The following is a 20,583-nucleotide window of genomic DNA, read 5'->3' on the forward strand; positions in this document are numbered from 1 at the left end:
GGACACCCTGTAGCCTTCACACCCCGTAGCCTTCACACGTCCTCTACTGGACACCCCGTAGCCTTCACACGTCCTCTACTGGACACCCCGTAGCCTTCACACGTCCTCTACTGGACACCCCGTAGACTTCACACCCCGTAGCCTTCACACGTCCTCTACTAAACACCCCGTAGACTTCACACATCCTCTACTAAACACCCCGTAGCCTTCACACATCCTCTACTAAACACCCCGTAGCCTTCACACATCCTCTACTAAACACCCCGTAGCCTTCACACATCCTCTACTAAACACCCCGTAGCCTTCACACGTCCTCTACTAAACACCCCGTAGCCTTCACACGTCCTCTACTAAACACCCCGTAGCCTTCACACATCCTCTACTAAACACCCCGTAGCCTTCACACCCCGTTGACTTCACACCCCGTTGACTTCACACGTCCTCTACTAAACACCCCGTAGACTTCACACATCCTCTACTAAACACCCCGTTGACTTCACACATCCTCTACTAAACACCCCGTTGACTTCACACATCCTCTAGTAAACACCCCGTAGACTTCACACCCCGTAGACTTCACACGTCCTCTACTAAACACCCCGTAGACTTCACACATCCTCTACTAAACACCCCGTAGACTTCACACATCCTCTACTAAACACCCCGTAGCCTTCACACATCCTCTACTAAACACCCCGTAGCCTTCACACATCCTCTACTAAACACCCCGTAGCCTTCACACATCCTCTACTAAACACCCCGTAGACTTCACACATCCTCTACTAAACACCCCGTAGCCTTCACACATCCTCTACTAAACACCCCGTAGCCTTCACACCCTCTGACTAAACACCCCGTTGACTTCACACGTCCTCTACTAAACACCCCCCGTTGTAGACTTCACACATCCTCTACTAAACACCCCGTTGACTTCACACATCCTCTACTAAACACCCCGTTGACTTCACACATCCTCTAGTAAACACCCCGTAGACTTCACACCCCGTAGACTTCACACCCCGTAGACTTCACACCCCGTAGACTTCACACCCCGTTGACTTCACACCCCGTTGACTTCACACGTCCTCTACTAAACACCCCGTAGACTTCACACATCCTCTACTAAACACCCCGTAGACTTCACACATCCTCTACTAAACACCCCGTAGCCTTCACACGTCCTCTACTTAGGACTGTATTTCACATGGTTAGACAGTTCATGGAGTCCACTCCCGTTAAATTGTAATCTTCTGTTCCAGTGGGTTTTGCTGCTGGAACATGATCCTTGCACCCATCTATTCACTCAACCCTGGGCTCCTCTTAGAACAAGATTTCCATACCAACTATTTGCATTGTTAGTGGCATCATTTAACATCTTTGTTATGCATGTTATTTTTAAAGCGAGACGTACACACAGACTATAGCGTACATTCCATTTATTTTAGGGCATTTGTTTAGGTTGTAATATTTGTGCTATACCAGATGGATTTCAGTGAGATATGCATTTGTTGAAGTAGTTTGAGATTAAAACTAGAATCCTTAATTGAAACAATGACAAAGCAGTCACCCGACTGTGTTTTGGTAAAAAGCTGAAGGATGGGCCTGGAGAAATGTAACTGCTCTCAAATTCATAGACAGAGCTGTGGATGCAAGGACTGACCATCCCTGATATCAACATGGTAGTTGAACTAAGCTTGTGAGGCATTTATAAGATATTCAAGAATCAATGGGTATATATCATTTAGAAATCCCAAAATGGATGTAGCAACTACAGATTCCCACTAACTTCAATGAAAATGATACAATCTCCCAGAAATGTTCACAGCAGAGCCCACAGGGGCCACTGAAACCAGTTGGTTGAGATTCTATTATTTCTGTACCAGGCAGTGAAAATTGAGTAACACATTTGGTGATAACATTCACCATCAGCAACAGAAGAGATTAATCACACAGAATTCTATTCAGAATGTGAACTGTATTTCAGGAAAAATCAACAGATTGCACAAATCCTTTCTAATGAACTTGAGTTTTGGTCGAACAACAACCATGATAAAGATGGGAAAGAAACTGAAATGCCAACAGACTCAAGTTACTGACGTTACCAATGTACATTGTTCCAGAAACTTCAAGGCAGCAGTCATTCTGTTGGGCTGAGAATGTACTCAGTATTACAAGCTCTACCAAAGATAGGAAAGCCACCAAGCAGTATGCAAAGTCCCACCTTCAGCATGAAGTCAACTTTAAGCCCAGTGTATAAAACAGATAAGGTATTAGTGAAGGGACAACATACTGTTCATGTACAACACCATCTATACTCCATTTGTTCTGCTATAGGATAATGGCATAGGAAATCACATAAGATACAATATTTAAAAAACATCCCATTTGAGTTTTTCCTCGTATGGACACACTTAGCAAAACACCTACAGAGTGAGGAGTTATTCACAACAGATTGTGTATAGTAATCACGTCAGAAATACAGTTGTGTACAGGAAACAAACTTTCATTTCTACTGCATGATTTAAATCAGATATTTAAAACTCCCACCTGGTTTCAGAATCGTGTGGATGTCATGTGGGACACAAGCCAGCTTGGAGTGCACGTCACCTACAACAAGCTCAAGTGGGAGGCCATATAGAAATTACAAGGGAAATGCACAGTGAAATGGTTGGAATTTTCCATTCTGATCAAGGGGGTGGACATCCCCCCCCCCCCCCCCACAAGAGAACAAACTACCTTATGGAATGTTCCTTCGATGCAGTTGGTTTAATGAGTGGCATTCCCCAGTAATTCCAGGATAGATCACTGGAAAGCCCCGTAACGGTCAGGGTGTTTCAACAACAACAACCCCTGTTACTAACAGACTCTTCCTGCTGACTAATAGTTAGGGCTTTTCAGAGTAGGTGCTAGTAAATTGTGTATCACAGTGACCAGCTACAGGTAACTGCTCAAAAGGACACACCAGTAAATGAGGGTACTTATTGGCAGCTCTTAAGGTGCATTTTCCTGGCATGGTTTAGGTTCACTCAACCCCATAGAGGACAAGGTCAACTCCAGTAAATACACAGCTATTCTGAGTGATCCCCTGCTACCTACTGTAGGGTGAAACAGATCTACCTTGATGGGAGTGGTCTCTTCCAGGATGACAATGACCCCATTCACAGGGCACGAGTGGTCACAATGATTTGATGAGTATGAAAACGATGTAAACCATATGCCATGGCCGTCTCAGTCACCAGATCTCAACCCAATTAAACACTTATGGGAGATTCTGGAGCGGAGCCTGAGACAGCGTTTTCCACCATCAACAAAACACCAAGTGATGGAATTTCTGGTGGAAGAATGGTGTCGCATCCCTCCAAGAGTTTCAGACACTTAGAATCTATACCAAGGTGCATTGAAGCGGTTCTGGCTCGTGGTGCCCAGTGCCCTATTAAGACACTATGCTGGGGTTTCCTTTATTTTGGCAGTCCAAATGGGGTTCTATGGCAACTGGGTAGCAGTCCAAATGGGGTTATATGGCAACTGGGTAGCAGTCCAAATGGGGCTCGATGGCAACTGGGTAGCAGTCCAAATGGGGTTCTATGGCAACTGGGTAGCAGTCCAAATGGGGTTCTATGGCAACTGGGTAGCAGTCCAAATGGGGTTCTATGGCAACTGGGTAGCAGTCCAAATGGGGTTCTATGGCAACTGGGTAGCAGTCCAAATGGGGCTCTATGGCAACTGGGTAGCAGTCCAAATGGGGCTCTATGGCAACTGGGTAGCAGTCCAAATGGGGCTCTATGGCAACTGGGTAGCAGTCCAAATGGGGCTCTATGGCAACTGGGTAGCAGTCCAAATGGGGCTCTATGGCAACTGGGTAGCAGTCCAAATGGGGCTCTATGGCAACTGGGTAGCAGTCCAAATGGGGCTCTATGGCAACTGGGTAGCAGTGGGGCTCTATGGCAGGGTCCAAATGGGGCTCTATGGCAAATGGCAACTGGGTAGCAGTCCAAATGGGGCTCTATGGCAACTGGGTAGCAGTCCAAATGGGGCTCTATGGCAACTGGGTAGCAGTCCAAATGGGGCTCTATGGCAACTGGGTAGCAGTCCAAATGGGGCTCTATGGCAACTGGGTAGCAGTCCAAATGGGGCTCTATGGCAACTGGGTAGCAGTCCAAATGGGGCTCTATGGCAACTGGGTAGCAGTCCAAATGGGGCTCTATGGCAACTGGGTAGCAGTCCAAATGGGGCTCTATGGCAACTGGGTAGCAGTCCAAATGGGGCTCTATGGCAACTGGGTAGCAGTCCAAATGGGGCTCTATGGCAACTGGGTAGCAGTCCAAATGGGGCTCTATGGCAACTGGGTAGCAGTCCAAATGGGGCTCTATGGCAACTGGTACAATCAAAATAACACTACTCGGTACTGGTATCTAAACAGCAACAAAATCACATAGCATTTTGCACTTATAAAACACACACGAAGACACCTTTCACTATGCACTGTAGGAAAATAAAGGTGCATCCTCATTCATTAGACAGATACACAAAATAGTTTGTTTGGCAGTAGGTCAATGGTTTGCAACATTCAGGTGATCCTTGAGAACATAATCTTCACTTCCTGAAATGGAATCAGCCATGTTAGTCAACAAATTTAGCTAAACACTCACCGGCTCTATCACATACGCTTGCTGGCACAGACACAGTAACGTTGTTGGCTGAAATACAGTGGAAGTCCAAAGTCCATCAGAAAGACAAATACTTTTCTTTAAAAAGCATAAAAAACATGTCAGTCTATCCTCCTCTGAGCAGGGCGATTCTTGTGGTGACCACAGAAAGGCCCTCGTCCTGTTTGGCTAAATAGATCCTGCAGACGTCAGGAAGAGCCTCTCTGCTCTCTATTAGGGTCCGCTCTCAGGTTTGCCAAGTGCTCCATTGGAAACAGGTTACGCTGCAGTGACTGCTTTTGATTTGGGATGAGAGGGGCGCATAGAGGAGGATGGAAATGGTTCTCCATGCCTACAGAGAGAAATTAAAACAGTTAGTTCTACAAGTCCAGAGAGGTGAATGTGTTTAGTTCCAGAGAGGTGGTGGTGTTTAGTTCCAGAGAGGTGGTGGTGTTTAGTTCCAGAGAGGTGGTGGTGTTTAGTTCCAGAGAGGTGGTGGTGTTTAGTTCCAGAGAGGTGGTGGTGTTTAGTTCCAGAGAGGTGGTGGTGTTTAGATCCAGAGAGGTGAAGGTGTTTAGATCCAGAGAGGTGAAGGTGTTTAGATCCAGAGAGGTGAAGGTAGTTAGTTCCAAAGAGGTGAAGGTAGTTAGTTCCAAAGAGGTGAAGGTAGTTAGTTCCAAAGAGGTGAAGGTAGTTAGTTCCAAAGAGGTGAAGGTAGTTAGTTCCAAAGAGGTGAAGGTAGTTAGTTCCAAAGAGGTGAAGGTGGTTAGTTCCAAAGAGGTGAAGGTGGTTAGTTCCAGAGAGGTGAAGGTGGTTAGTTCCAGAGAGGTGAAGGTGGTTAGTTCCAGAGAGGTGAAGGTGGTTAGTTCCAGAGAGGTGAAGGTGGTTAGTTCCAGTGGTGAAGGTCAGTTCCAGAGAAGCTATTGCATTGCAGATATGGTGATAGCTTCATTAACTGGGTACTTACTTGGTAGGCACCAGCTATAACATGCTCTTGCGGCCGTTGGCACTGGGTCCTTTTGACCTCATCTTATCCTGGACCGGCCCCGACTACAGGACAGGAAGATAACGACTGTTAGAGTTTCTACATATACTTAGTCATTTTCATATCAAAAAGGCAGGTCATGACCTCTTCATGATAAGATATGGATGGAGAGGCAGGATCCGAAGCCAGAATTAGAACTGTGTTTCTATACTGTATCATTGTATGTAACATATTTAACAGTGTTTCTGTGGGGTTCATATGAAACATGATCCCATTTGGACTGCTGACAACATTTGATCCATTTGGCCAGCAGCATTACTCATAACCTACGTCTTTACATAATGATAGTGACCATATGATGGGATGGAGTGAGGAGGAATGGGACTTGCTTTAGGCTGTGGGTTTTTTTCTTTACTTTTTAACGTTGGACGAACGCACAGGTGTGGATCAATCATTCTGACGTCAAGCGTTGCAGAAATGGCACGTGCTTGACGAGCACTAGAATAACTACAGTCTGACAGCTATGGGTCATAACAGAACAATGGACATTAGAGGGTTATGCAATAGCAGTTGAGGAAATGGAATTATGTAACACGGAGGGCAGTAACATGTTTCAGCAACATACTCCTCCTCCACCTGACTGTTCTCAGACCACGTCATGATACAATGTGCAAATGTATCATTTCATTTGAAAAATCTGTTGACTTTCGCAATTGGAGGTCATGATCACGACGGAACAGTCAGTTGTTTAGTGACATTTGAGTCATTTAGCAGAGCGACATACAGTAGTCCATACATTTGAGTCATTTAGCAGAGCGACATACAGTAGTCCATACATTTGAGTCATATAGCAGAGCGACATACAGTAGTCCATACATTTGAGTCATTTAGCAGAGCGACATACAGTAGTCCATACATTTGAGTCATTTAGCAGAGCGACATACAGTAGTCCATACATTTGAGTCATTTAGCAGAGCGACATACAGTAGTCCATACATTTGAGTCATATAGCAGAGCGACATACAGTAGTCCATACATTTGAGTCATTTAGCAGAGCGACATACAGTAGTCCATACATTGTAGTACTGATAGCATCAACATCATGTAATAAATTCAGAAATAGACTATCACTCAGTTTAACCTACCACTTTCCATACAGTGATTTAAACAGTGACCAGACTAGTAATTGGCTAGTCTTCTGATAGTACTGTACACAGCTTTATCAATCATAGCGTAACAGGTTTCAAACTAAAGTTAATATTCATATCCTACTAATAGGTGAATGAATTGAGAAACAATTCCCAGCGTTTCTACATTTCCTCCTCTCATTCCCTGTCCAACGTGACTGTATTCCGTAGGAAACCAGGCCAACATTCCTAGCGGCAGGTTGGAAGCTGCAAAGCCCAGCCCATGTTCTGAGGAGTAACACACACACACACTACCTTCACAATATCTCTACACATTTTAACACACACCAGCCCCAGTCAGTCTAGGTATCATCTCTCTTACCGGGGCCCGGCCCTCTGCCATCTCCCCAGAGCCAATGTGTGTCAAGTGGACAAAGTTTGTGGGCTCGCCGATCATGCTGCGGTCGATTTTCCTGCGCTTCTTCCTCTGGAAATAATAGAAAATATAGAGAAATAGAAAATGGGGACTTAGACAGATATTATGCAATTAAGCCCAGTGGAAGAAAAGCCCAGATTTTACAGCACACACACACACACACACTATGCATTTTGTAACCTGAATGGGATGATCTTCGATAAGAGTTTTGATCTTCTACTTGTCATTTCATACTCAATGGCAGCAGGTCAGGACCCCTAGCGGCGGGTCAGGGCGCCTAGCGGCGGGTCAGGACTCCTAGCGGCGGGTCAGGACTCCTAGCTGCGGGTCAGGACTCCTAGCGGCGGGTCAGGACTCCTAGCGGCGGGTCAGGACTCCTAGCGGCGGGTCAGGACTCCTAGCGGCGGGTCAGGACTCCTAGCGGCGGGTCAGGACACCTAGCGGCGGGTCAGGACTCCTAGCGGCGGGTCAGGACCCCTAGCGGCGGGTCAGGGCGCCTAGCGGCGGGTCAGGCAGCCTAGCGGCGGGTCAGGACTCCTAGCGGTGGGTCAGGACACCTAGCGGCGGGTCAGGCCGTCTAGCGGCAGGTCAGGCCGTCTAGCGGCGGGTCAGGCAGCCTAGCGGCGGGTCAGGCAGCCTAGCGGCAGGTCAGGCCGTCTAGCGGCAGGTCAGGCCGTCTAGCGGCAGGTCAGACAGCCTAGCAGCAGGTCAGGCAGCCTAGCGGCGGTTAAGAGATTTGGGCTAGTAACATAAAGGTCGCTGGTTCGAATCCCCCAAACCAGGTGAACAATCTGCCCGATGTGCCCTTGAGCAAGGCACTTAACATGAATTGCTCCTGTAAGTTGTTCTGGATAAGAGAGTCTGCTAAATGACATGAATGTAAGTGGAATGTTGAACATCTCCTTCTCTAATAGTTGTTTTATTAGAGCATGTTCAGTTCTGTCAGTGTAAGGACATGTCATCACCTGTCAGCAGTGCTGTGAATAAGCCCCACTTGTTACAACAGGCTACGCTGGGTGCCGACAGAGATGACCCAGAACTGACAGGAATGAATGAGCCATTTCACATTAAGGATCATGACCAGTATCAATATTCTGACTGTATAGTGCAAATGCCACATAGCAATTATTAATTTGAATAATTAGGGATTTATAAAAACTAAAAAGAATGTTAATTAAATTATACACAGGTCCAACGACATGTAGTCATTGCACTGTTATCAGAAATAAACTAGGGAAGTAACACTTGTTCGTATGCCACCACACGCTATACACACATTCTAGTCTGGCCTTCTCTCGTCCCAACAATAGAATAAACAAGGACCTAAAAATAAAGGAGGGAGGAGGAAGGGAGGGAAAAGAATGAGCTCAATAGCAGCACATGCCAGAAGCCCACTTCCCCTCAGAGACCCCATTAAGTGTTAGGGGAGGGTTCTGGAGTTACTATAGAGACATGCTGTGGAGGGATACAATCTCCTTATTTGACTTAATGTCAATTCTACGACGACGAAACTGACGTGACTACAACAACAACAATAGTTTTACAGTCTCCTTCAGGTTAAACACAAGGTGAAAGTGTATGGGTGCTTGGGACAGACTTGATATTTTCTGATCTGGTAATAGTGGAGTGTTTATTTTTATGAAGTTACACGTCTATGAGCTAGACTAAGGTTGAACCCGGCCTAACCTACGTCTTCTTAATCATGATTCAAGAGGTAATGTCTAATGACAGAGCAGTCTTTGTCTAGACTGAAGTCTAGCCCTCCAGATAGGCAGACCTTCGGGACTATGTGGGTCACCCACTTCAAAACAACAGAAGAGGCCTGAGTCATTCCTTCTTCCACTCCCTCACCATCTACCGGACCTATTTCTCAGGCCACTGGCAGGAGCAGAGGGCTCTCTTCTCACTAGTGTTGTTGACTGGCTGAACAATCAGCTAATGATACCCATGTCATCCCATGCCATGCATCTTGAGGATCCACAGCTGGCATGGCTGAACTAACTTCAACTAGTGAAGTTGTAGATATGGTGGTGTGGTCAATCTAATATCCAAACTCTTGGGAGGCAGGTAAACATCTTAAAATCAGGCAAACCCTTAATCTTGACCTATTGACCTTGGAGCTGTAAAAGCAGGGCTAGCACGGCAGCTAAAAAGTTACTGTGTTCCAGTAATTTCTCAGAAGGGACAAACTCACCGGTGGAGGTTTGGCTACCACGCAGCAGCCAATCTTGTGCCAGAACTCGCTCATCCCTACTGTGCTGCTGCTTTGCTCTGAGTGGGTCCGGAGGCCCTGGTTGTCTGGACGCCCTGCAGGCAGAGGATGGACGTGTTGGAGAACAAGAACGCCGCTTAGGGTGGAATGGTGAGGGCGTTGCAACCAGTCCAGTCCCCAAAAAAGATGGGTGTCCCCCAAGGCTCAGTGCCAAGTCCGGTTCTATTCCTTTCTCTTAACGTTTAGAATGTCACCTCTTCCCTCTCACTGAATCTCCTGTGGATGCTCGTCTCCCCAGATTTCCACTGCCTCAGGTACTGTAGGGCCTGTTGAGTCAAAACCAGATTCCATTAGTTGAACGCTGACAAGGTATAGGAAGTGAAACAATCTCCACCTGCTAGAATAGCACAATCAATTCAGATACAGTATTATGGGCATGTTAATTTCTACATTTCAGCATCCCCATGCCAAATAGGCCTACATCTCTACAGGCCTATTTGCTGTCAGTCAACATGCATCCCCCACACACTTGCTCATCACTTCCTGTCTGTGACAATCATGCAAGACTAGGGATTCACGCTGCAGTGGCAAGGAACTTCCTGTCATAATGGCAACACCCACTGAAAGATCAGGACCCGGGTCAACTGTCCCTCAGAAAAGAGCTGCAGGCATACTACGGGGATTCTCTCCTCCATCCAGTCACCGTTAACACTATTCAACTGTCCCTCAGTAAAGAGCTGCAGGCATACTACGGGGATTCTCTCCTCCATCCAGTCACTGTTAACACTATTCAACTGTCCCTCAGTAAAGAGCTGCAGGCATACTACGGGGATTCTCTCCTCCATCCAGTCACTGTTAACACTATTCAACTGTCCCTCAGTAAAGAGCTGCAGGCATACTACGGGATTCTCCTCCATCCAGTCACATCAACTGTCACTGCAGGCATACTACGTTAAGTCACCGTTAACACTATTCAACTGTCCCTCAGTAAAGAGCTGCAGGCATACTACGGGATTCTCTCCTCCATCCAGTCACCGTCACTATTCAACTGTCCCTCAGTAAAGAGCTGCAGGCATACCAGTCACCGTTAACACTATTCAACTGTCCCTCAGTAAAGAGCTGCAGGCATACTAGGGACTTCTCTCCTCCATCCAGTCACCGTTAACACTATTCAACTGTCCCTCAGGGGATTCTCTCCTCCATCCAGTCACCGTTAACACTATTCAACTGTCCCTCAGTAAAGAGCTGCAGGCATACTATTCAACTGTCCCTCACAACTGTCCCTCAGTAAAGAGCTGCAGGCATACTACAATCCAGTCACCGTTAACACTATTCAACTGTCCCTCAGTAAAGAGCTGCATTCAACTGTCCCTCAGTAAAGAGCTGCAGGCATACTACGGGGATTCTCTCCTCCATCCAGTCACCGTTAACACTATTCAACTGTCCCTCAGTAAAGAGCTGCAGGCATACTACGGGGATTCTCTCCTCCATCCAGTCACCGTTAACACTATTCAACTGTCCCTCAGTTAACACTATTCAACTGTCCCTCAGCTGCAGGCATACTACGGGGATTCTCTCCTCCATCCAGTCACTGTTAACACTATTCAACTGTCCCTCAGTAAAGAGCTGCAGGCATACTACAGGGATTCTCTCCTCCATCCAGTCACCGTTAACACTATTCAACTGTCCCTCAGTAAAGAGCTGCAGGCATACTACGGGGATTCTCTCCTCCATGCAGTCACCGTTAACACTATTCAACTGTCACCAAATCCTTATCTAATGTAAGCTACATTGACCAGTCAGTCTTACAAACGGATTTGATTCAGGATTGAAAGACAGACATTTAGGACTGTGACATACAAGACCTAAGAGCTCTGTGCAACATGATGGTTTCAATAGGAGATTGATTAATAACTAAACTTTTATTTTTGATTAAAGTCATCAGTATTATCACTGAATTCAAATAGGTTGAGTAAGATCTCAACTATGCTTTGATGTACTGGTAATCATATTAGTTCAAAGTGTTATAAAATACTGGTAAATGACCAGACAAGGACATTCTTTCCCCAAACGAGTACCTACCCCCTTGCATCTTTGTAAAACTAAAAAAAATTAGAGGTGAAAGAAAGAGGTTTGGGTATACTGTTTCTCTATACACACCGAACTCGACTTTGAACCAGGAGATCAAGGTAAAGGTAGTGTGTGTGTGAGAGAGTGAGAGAGAGAGTGAGAGTGAGTGAGGGGTGAAAATGTGTAGATCTCCAGCATTTTAACTGTAGGTCTACTTAAAGATGCCTGGCCTGAGAACAACACCGGCCATTGATTTACAGTGTTCTGTAATAGCCTCAATTCAACAGGGCGACGGGCATGTTAAATAAAACTGAGTGACTATCCAATTGAATATCCTGAAAAGAGATGGTCATTGAACGTGTATAATGTGATTTTTAAAGAGTAGGGACATTGAATGTAGCCTAATTCTCAAATGAACATTCTCAATATTTTCTATTGAGGTATTATTTTTGTCATCCAGTACGCCACCGTCTCTCTGTAAGGCAACAACGTAAGTAACATCTGCATTTAACATTTTACTAACGAAAAACACTGACGCGAGTTCTCAACCCAAAAACCGCTCACTCAATCCAGTCACTCCGAAATTAGCATAGCAATACATTTACATCTAAATCCCTGCCACAATTAAACAACCAATTTCAACCAATTTGCCTTTACCGTAACATCAGTGTGGAATCCGCTTTCTCCCTCAAACGAACATGATATCTTTAAAACGGTCAGCTCACGAGTCGAGATGTGGTAAAGTAAAACGTCTCCTATGTTCTGCGGTAGGCTACACTCCTCGTTCTCAGGCTTTTACGGTGGCAGAACTATAGCGCCACAACTGGAAGAAAATCAACAGGCTAATGAAAGCATTGCACAATCTGGGATATTTTCTGCTACACTGCAACCTGGTCTCAGAGCATTTCGTATTACTCTGTACATAAATCTGAGACTCTTAATTTAGTATGATATGTTATGTTTCAGTATGGTATGTATTAATTTGTGGATGTCCATCACCCATTTCGTATTATATGTTACGAATTTGCAAAACAAACTATATGTTAGGAATTAGTCAAACGTATGATATGTTACAAATTCTAGCCAGGTGGCGAGCTGGCTAGCTGGCTAACGTTAGCTAGGCTAGGAGTTAGGGGTTGGGGTTAAGTTTAGGAGTTAGGGTTAGGTTAGCTACGGTTAGGGTAAGGGGAAGGGTTAGCTAACATGCTAAGTACATTACATTACCAAAATTATGTGGACACCTGCTTGTCGAACATCTCATTCCAAAATAATGGACATTAATCCCCACTTTGCTGATATAACAGCCTCCACTCTTCTAGGAAGGCTTTCCATTAGATGTTGGAACATTGCTGCGGGGACTTGCTTCCATTCATCCACAAGAGCATTTGTGAGGTCAGGCACTGATGTTGGGAAATTAGGCCTGGCTCGCAATTGGCATCCAATTCATCCCAAAGGTGTTCGATGGGGTTGAGGTCAGCGCTCTGTGCAGGCCAGTCAAGTTCTGTGCAGGCCAGTCAAACTTTACAGTTGTCACTATGCATTGGGGAAGGTAGCATTCTCCTGGTATCCGCCAAACCCAGATTTGTCCGTGGGACTGCCAGGTGATGAAGCGTGATTTATCACTCCAGAGAAAGCATTTCCACTGCTCCAGAGTTCAATGGCTCTGAGCTTTACACTACTCCAGCTGAGGCTTGGCATTGCAGATGGTAATCTCAGGCTTGTGTGTGGCTGTTCAGCCATGGAAACCCATTTAGTGAAGCTCTCGACGAACAGTTATTGTGCTGACATTGCTTCCAGAGGCAGTTTGGAATTCGGTAGTGAGTGTTGCAACTGAGGACAGACAATTTTTAAGTTTACGCGCTTCAGCACTCGGCGGTCCCATGGTGTAGTTGCTGGTAGTTTAAAATTAGCTAATTAGCTAAAATGCTAAAGTTGTCCGTGATGAGATTCAAACTCGCAACCTTTGGGTTGCTAGACTTTCACGTTATACACCCACCCATCCATACAGCCCTACCAACCATCCTACTTTAAATAACCATATGTCTTATGTAACCATACCAAACATAATATATCACACTAATCTGAGCATCCCGGATGTACTTTTACTATGTTACGTCTAGTCTATGAGACCAGACTGCAATGCAAGGTTCATTTCAATAATAGTAGGTCTATCTACAGTGCATTCGGGAAAGTAGTCAGTCCCCTTGACCTTTTCCACATTCTAAAATTGATTAAATGGTGGGTTCACCTTCCAACAGGACAACGAACTTAAGCACACAGCCAAGAGAACGCAGGAGAGCTTCAGGACAAGTCTCTGAATGTCCTTGACCCGGACTTGAACCCGATCGAACATCTCTGGAGAGACCTGAAAATAATTGTGCAGCAATGCTCCCCATCCAACCTGGCAGAGCTTGAGAGGATTTGCAGAGAAGAATGGGAGAAACTTCCCAAATACAGATGTGCCACGCTTGTAGCGTCATACTTAAGAAGACGCGAGGCTGTAATCTCTGCCAAAGGTGCTTCAACAAAGTACTGAGAAAAGGGTCTGAATACTTATGTAAATGTGATATTTACATTAAAAAAAAAATTGTAATACATTTCTAAGACAGTTTTTGCTTTGTCATTATGGAGTATTGTGTGCAGATTGAGGGGGGAAAACTATTTAATACATTTTAGAATAAGGCTGTAACATAACAAAATGTGGAAAAAGTCATTGACTATATTCTTGAAGAATATGACTTAGGTTAGTTAGCCAGCCTACAGATGTCTCATACAACTCCGTTCCACGTTAGAAGAGAATAGAGTATCCGTGTAGTCTTCTGGTCAAATGCATTGTCATGAGAATTGAGACTAAAACTCCCTATCCCAGAAGGCTCTTCACTGACACCTGGTGAAATAAAAGGATATAATGAAAGGGAGACAATAAGTTTCCTATTACCATAGGAACAAGAGTAAACACGGAAGTTAATACAGTAGGCTATGGATGTTTTAAACTGGTGGAAATAGCCAACACCTATCTGCAAACAGGTGAGTTTGTTTGACAAAGTGGCAATAGTGAAATAGAATAAGCTAGCCAGGACTCAGCTTTCAGTAATCCTACACTGTAACAAGTGCGACGTGCTGCTATCTGACTTGTCTCCCCTGTAAAATATGTATTTATTTATTTTCATCTGAATTGGGCAAACGTGCATAAAATAAGGAAAAGCAACATGTTTGTGTTTTGCTGAATTTTGCAGTTAATTCTCCTGTAAGAATCCCGCAACAAGATGCCCAAGTTTGAGGAGCTAGAAGCCCATTCATCCTTCCGTGTCCACTGCCCCTCCACACCTATAACTCCTGTCCCCAGCGACCTGATTGCCAAAAGATACAGCATCCTACAGAGATTGGGCAGAGGGAGTTTCAGCACTGTTTACCTCGTTCAAGACACTAGAGCAAGGGATGGGGAGAAACTGTGAGTATGTCTCCTGCTGTTGTCCTGCGCTGCTCTTCACATGTCAACTGCCCAGTGCCCACCTTGCCCTCTATTAGAAATGGGTCAAATCTTTCATATTGCTTACATCTCTCCAATCCTTTTAGATAAGTGTGTTGGGGTCGAGACCAATGACTAGGAGTGTAGGGGTGGTTCCTCTACCGATGGTGCTCAATTAAAACAGCAGTTCTGTATTCATCCTCTGGGTGGCAGCATTAGCCTGGGTATACAGATGCCTGAGAGCACCTCACATCTCTTCTCTTCCCCTCTCTCCTCTCTCTCTCCCTCCCTCATCATATCCCCATGTATGGGGGAGAGAATGTTTGCTCTGAGCAGCTGGCTCTGTGCTAATCAAACACATTTTAGATTTTATTAGGATCCTCATTAGCTGACACAAATGGTGACAGCTAGTCTTCCTGGGGTCTGATACATAATGAGAAAGACATTATGGACAAAAAGACTTGACAGTTTACATACATTTAAAAACATTAACATGACAGACTTATAAAATGTAACTGCATTACATTGAACTACATTGCAGAACCCAAGGCATTATCTGGATGAACTAGAGACTCAACATGAAGAGAGTTGGCACTCTGAACTGAGTTTAATTGAATCCACTATAATAACTATATTCATCCACTGTCTGGAACATATACTGTAGAGTTACAACATCAGCGTATGTCTATTAATCCAATAGGCTTTGATGGACTGCTTTTCCCACACAAGTCTGTACATACATGTAGCAGTGTGTCGGTGACGGTGTGTGTGTGTTTGTGGGGGGGGTGTATGGGTCTGTGTTTGTGTCTGTGTGTGTGACGGTGTGTCTGTGTGTGTGACGGTGTGTCTGTGTGTGTGACGGTGTGTCGGTGTGTGTGACGGTGTGTCGGTGTGAGTGACGGTGTGTCGGTGTGAGTGACGGTGTGTCTGTGTGTGTGACGGTGTGTCGGTGTGTGTGACGGTGTGTCGGTGTGAGTGACGGTGTGTCGGTGTGAGTGACGGTGTGTCTGTGTGTGTGACGGTGTGTCTGTGTGTGTGACGGTGTGTCTGTGTGTGTGACGGTGTGTCGGTGTGAGTGACGGTGTGTCGGTGTGAGTGACGGTGTGTCTGTGTGTGTGACGGTGTGTCTGTGTGTGTGACGGTGTGTCGGTGTGTGTGACGGTGTGTCGGTGTGTGTGACGGTGTGTCTGTGTGTGTGACGGTGTGTCTGTGTGTGTGACGGTGTGTCGGTGTGTGTGACGGTGTGTCGGTGTGAGTGACGGTGTGACGGTGTGTCGGTGTGTGTGTGTGTGTGTGTGTGTGTCAGTCATGTTTACCTCCTGACCTTGACATAACAAACTCCTGGCTTACTGCTCAAATACTGACCGCCCAAATCAAAACAGCACCAGGAGTTCATCTACTATGTCTATAAATACACATGTTTGGATAAGCCTAAATGAGCACTGCAAGCACACAATGGTCTCACGACCAAGGACATACATGATGAAACTGGGTCTTGCCTAACCAGCATTGAAGCATGATGCCTGCTGGCACAGTCCAGCGAGCCGGGCCCAGAGTCCCGTGCCTCTGAGCACACAGATGCCACAGCAGGTACGCTTGGCTCCTGGGCAAGTATCAAGCCCCTGCAAGGTGCCAGACAGTAGGCTCTTTGGCATTTCATGCAGTGTGCTGCATTCATAGGGTCTCAGTCATTAAGGAGAGCGTGACAGTAGCCCATCTTTAATCATGGGCCAGAATCCAATCGTTGCAGATGGCAGATTTGAATTGGAAAAAGTCCTCACTTTCATTCTCTGTCTCTCTGCCACACACACACACACACACACACACACACACACACACACACACACACACACACACACACACACACACACACACACACACACACACACACATGCCCTCCTTCCCACTCAACAACACCTCATCACATCTTTTAGATTTCAAAGAAATGGAGGGAATGGGACTACCATCCTTCCACCCAGAGAGTAAAGAGAGGGAGTGAGAGATAGTGAGTAAAGAAAGACAGAAATGGAGGGAATGGGACTACCATCCTTCCACCCAGAGAGTAAAGAGAGGGAGTGAGAGATAGTGAGTAAAGAAAGACAGAAATGGAGGGAATGGGACTACCATCCTTCCACCCAGAGAGTAAAGAGAGGGAGTGAGAGATAGTGAGTAAAGAAGACAGCAATGGAGGGAATGGGACTACCATCCTTCCACCCAGAGAGTAAAGAGAGGGAGTGAGAGATAGTGAGTAAAGAAAGACAGAAATGGAGGGAATGGGACTACCATCCTTCCACCCAGAGAGTAAAGAGAGGGAGTGAGAGATAGTGAGTAAAGAAAGACAGAAATGGAGGGAATGGGACTACCATCCTTCCACCCAGAGAGTAAAGAGAGGGAGTGAGAGATAGTGAGTAAAGAAAGACAGAAATGGAGAGAATGGGACTACCATCCTTCCACCCAGAGAGTAAAGAGAGGGAGTGAGAGATAGTGAGTAAAGAAAGACAGAAATGGAGGGAGATAGTGAGGTAAAAAGGGAAAGAGGGAGACATACCCTTTTCAGAGAATGCAGCACCAATTAGTTATGGCACCTAGAGGCAAGAGACAACATGCCACGGGTCATTATCCCCACGCTCCAGGCTCAGGGCAAGGCTTTCAACTTGTTACCACAGCCCAGCGGTGCCCACTAACCCCCTGACCCACCACACACTGGCACAGCACTGCCACTCAAAATCCCTGCCATTCACAGGGCAGACAGCTCACCTCACTCACAGCACACATTAGCAACTTAGCTACTATCAGGGAGGGAGGGAGAGTTCTCTAAATGGTTTTTGTAGTCCAGATGAAATCCACTAAACATCTGAAATGAAATCCCTATCTTTTTGGGGGAATAATTACAATAGCATAACTCTTTTATAGCCAGATGTATAAAGAGTGCTAGCCAAGGGGCTGTATTTAGGATAACAAAGCTGTATAGTTAATAGACCGATCATAGAGCATCTGCTTCATACAATTCCTCCCTTCCTGTGTGTGTGTGTGTGTGTGTGTGTGTGTGTGTGTGTGTGTGTGTGTGTGTGTGTGTGTGTGTGTGTGTGTGTGTGAGTGCAGAACGTATTCTTAAGCAGTTTGAACTTCTGAGTCACTGCCTGAATTGGCTTTGTTCTGCCCATTGTAGCATATGGCTCCAGCTTAACAGTGCTGTGGTATTTCTATTCTGACTCATTACGACTCCGCTAAACAGCAGTCAAATGAGCCCTCCAACAACTGATTGTCAGTTAGCTGTATTCAAGCTATATTTGAGATATATAGAGATATATGTGCCAAGGATGCATTTAAATCAGTGCATTCACATACAGTATACACATTCATTTCTCACATTTTTCTCAGATCATATGACTGCAGATTGTGGGTTGGTGTTGGAAGCCACAGCCTTTCCCTTACTGAAGACATCAGGCATCACCAGCCCCTCTGCAGTAAAAATACATATCAAATCGTCATGATGCTCAATGTTATCACTCTGCTCATGGATCACACCTGCTTTGAGCAAGAGGAGTTTCTGAACGTCTGATGTTGGTTCCCCTGGGGCAGGGTGTCAAACTCATTCCATGGATGGCCTAGTGTCTGTGGGTTTTTGGTTTTTCTTTTCAATGAAGGTCTAGACAACCAGCTGAGAGGAGTTCCTCACTAATTTGTGATCAGAATTCAACAATCAAGTACAAAAAGGTGCAGAAACTCAGCCATCATTACATTACATTTAAGTCATTTAGCAGACGCTCTTATCCAGAGCGACTTACAAATTGGTGCATTCACCTTATGACCTCCAGTGGAACAGTAGTGCATCTAAATCTTTTCAGGGGGAGGGGGGGTGAGAGGGATTACTTTATCCTATCCTAGGTATTCCTTAAAGAGGTGGGGTTTCAGGTTTCCCTCCGTGGAATGAGTTTGACATGTGATTCTGTTACCTGGACTGTCCATCAGACAGACACATCCACACTGAGAGACGACTGATAGCTTTCCTTTCATAGAACTCTTTTGGGTTCAATGTTCAAAAATGGTTCTACCTGGAACCAAATGGGTTGTACTTGGAACCAAAGGGGTTCTACCTGGAACCAAAAGGGGTTCTTCAAAGGGTTATCCTGTGGAAACAGCAGAAGAACCCTTTTTGGCTCTAGATAGCACCTTTTTTTCTAAGAGTGTACATGTGTAATCACATACAGTGTACACATACAGTGTGCACATACAGTGTACACATACAGTGTACACATACAGTGTGCACATACAGTGTACACATACAGTGTGCACATACAGTGTGCACATACAGTGTGCACATACAGTGTGCACATACAGTGTACACATACAGTGTACACATACAGTGTGCACATACAGTGTGCACATACAGTGTACACATACAGTGTACACATACAGTGTGCTTTGTGACGTTATTGACTTACTCTGGTCAACAAGCCCCTCAAGCTGACCTCTATTCCACTGTGTAATCACATACAGTAGATGGCTTTGAACAAGAAGAAACTGGACTTTAAAAAGAGCAGACTTCAAGGCTACAACAGAGAGAGCTGCCTCGGGGATACAGCTGTTTCACATCAGCCCAAGACAAATGGCCTTGTCTGCTTCCCCTTTATTAACAATCTCCTCCTTATCGTTTCATTCCAACGTTAAAATGATTAACTCTGAATGAGGAGCGATGTGTTCTTCTGCCTGTTTCGGAAACAAGAGTGACAGGCAGCCAAGATTGTCAGAAAGTTTCCCCCCTTATTTGTTTATTCATTTAGTTCCCTCCCCCCATTCACTTAGTGTGTGCAGCATTCTGGGAAAATAACAATTGCTCCTTCGGTTAGCTTAGCTGTCAACAGTTACTGTACATGTTCCCCATCCAAAACGTGTGCGTTGAGTGTTTGTAAACACAGTCATTACTAACAATGATGGTCTTGTCTAGATGGTTTATTGTGTGCTTACTATACTAATTACAAAGTCGCAGCTGATGTGCAATCAGTACCAAGTCATTATTGTATAATGCACAGAGATCTAATTCATTACCATCACCTACCAGCAGGCTGTTGGAGTCCATCTCCAATGTGTAAATAAGTATCAGCCAATAGCGGGATACTTCTTGCTGAAGCAAGCACACTATTTAAATGACGACCAGCTGACGTTGCTGTCCCTACATACTTGAGTTGTGTGTACCCGCTAGGTACCCGCTAGCTACCCGCTAGGTACCCGCTAGCTACCCGTTAGGTACCCGCTAGGTACCCGCTAGCTCAATAAGTGCTTCTGTACCTTTTGGGAAGAATTACGGAGGTGAGGACAAACAGCTTGGTAATATTTCCTTCTGGGCTGTGGATAGATGTGGTTGGCAGCACCCATGCCTCTCGCCTCTCACCTCTCACACACTCCCTCGCCTCACCCGCCACCACACATCCATTTAGCAATATCCCACCACTCATTTCCCTGCAATGAGAGGTCTTTCACTTGGAAAAGAGCAATATACAGACGGTACTGATGCGGATAGAACGTTTTTAAAGGCTCAACAAATGAAATTGAATTAGAAATCAAATCAGAAAAAAGAAGCCCTGGTTGCATATTAGGGACTGACTGACTGACTGACTGACTGACTGACTGAGTGAGT

The 20,583-nt window shown here is 45.4% G+C and overlaps 2 protein-coding genes across 5 annotated transcripts in view; one reads left to right on the forward strand and one right to left on the reverse strand.

Annotated features, from left to right (window-relative positions):
* Positions 1 to 4,649: 4,649 nt before the first annotated feature.
* cdc42se1 (CDC42 small effector 1) lies at positions 4,650 to 12,298 on the reverse strand. 2 transcript variants are annotated; one of them, XM_065027656.1, is made up of 6 exons: positions 12,134 to 12,298; positions 9,661 to 9,732; positions 9,389 to 9,501; positions 7,141 to 7,245; positions 5,614 to 5,696; positions 4,650 to 4,998 (listed from the first exon to the last, which is right to left on the reverse strand). In XM_065027656.1, the coding sequence occupies exons 3-5, from the start codon at positions 9,440 to 9,442 to the stop codon at positions 5,628 to 5,630; spliced, it is 228 nt and encodes a 75-aa protein (XP_064883728.1). In that variant the 5' UTR covers positions 9,443 to 9,501; positions 9,661 to 9,732; positions 12,134 to 12,298; the 3' UTR covers positions 4,650 to 4,998; positions 5,614 to 5,627. The 2 variants fall into 2 exon arrangements, with proteins under 2 accessions (XP_064883728.1, XP_064883729.1); XM_065027657.1 differs by lacking the exons at positions 9,661 to 9,732; positions 12,134 to 12,298 and having other exon boundaries at positions 9,389 to 9,529.
* Positions 12,299 to 13,633: 1,335 nt separating this feature from the next.
* nek11 (NIMA-related kinase 11) overlaps positions 13,634 to 20,583 on the forward strand; it is a 168,013-nt gene continuing 161,063 nt past the window's right edge. For 2 of the 3 annotated variants that reach the window (XM_065027660.1, XM_065027658.1), the window contains exons 1-2: positions 14,373 to 14,503; positions 14,713 to 14,927. In XM_065027660.1, coding sequence (XP_064883732.1) covers positions 14,743 to 14,927 — 185 coding nt within the window. In that variant the 5' untranslated portion in view covers positions 14,373 to 14,503; positions 14,713 to 14,742. Of the gene's footprint in view, positions 13,993 to 14,372; positions 14,504 to 14,712; positions 14,928 to 20,583 lie in introns of those variants that run through there. The other variant, XM_065027659.1, reaches the window with a different exon arrangement.

The sequence above is a fragment of the Oncorhynchus nerka genome, linkage group LG14 (genome assembly GCF_034236695.1).
Source record: "Oncorhynchus nerka isolate Pitt River linkage group LG14, Oner_Uvic_2.0, whole genome shotgun sequence".
Lineage (NCBI taxonomy): Eukaryota > Metazoa > Chordata > Actinopteri > Salmoniformes > Salmonidae > Oncorhynchus > Oncorhynchus nerka.

What these genes read in the sequence shown, in the direction of transcription:
- cdc42se1 (XM_065027656.1), bottom strand. Translation starts at nt 9,442, where the DNA reads ATGAGCGAGTTCTGGCACAAGATTGGCTGCTGCGTGGTAGCCAAACCT. An exon ending in TGGTAGCCAAACCTCCACCG is followed by an intron (nt 7,246 to 9,388) that starts GTGAGTTTGTCC and finishes TATTATTTCCAG; the next exon opens with AGGAAGAAGCGCAGGAAAAT. An exon ending in TGGCAGAGGGCCGGGCCCCG is followed by an intron (nt 5,697 to 7,140) that starts GTAAGAGAGATG and finishes CCTGTCCTGTAG; the next exon opens with TCGGGGCCGGTCCAGGATAA.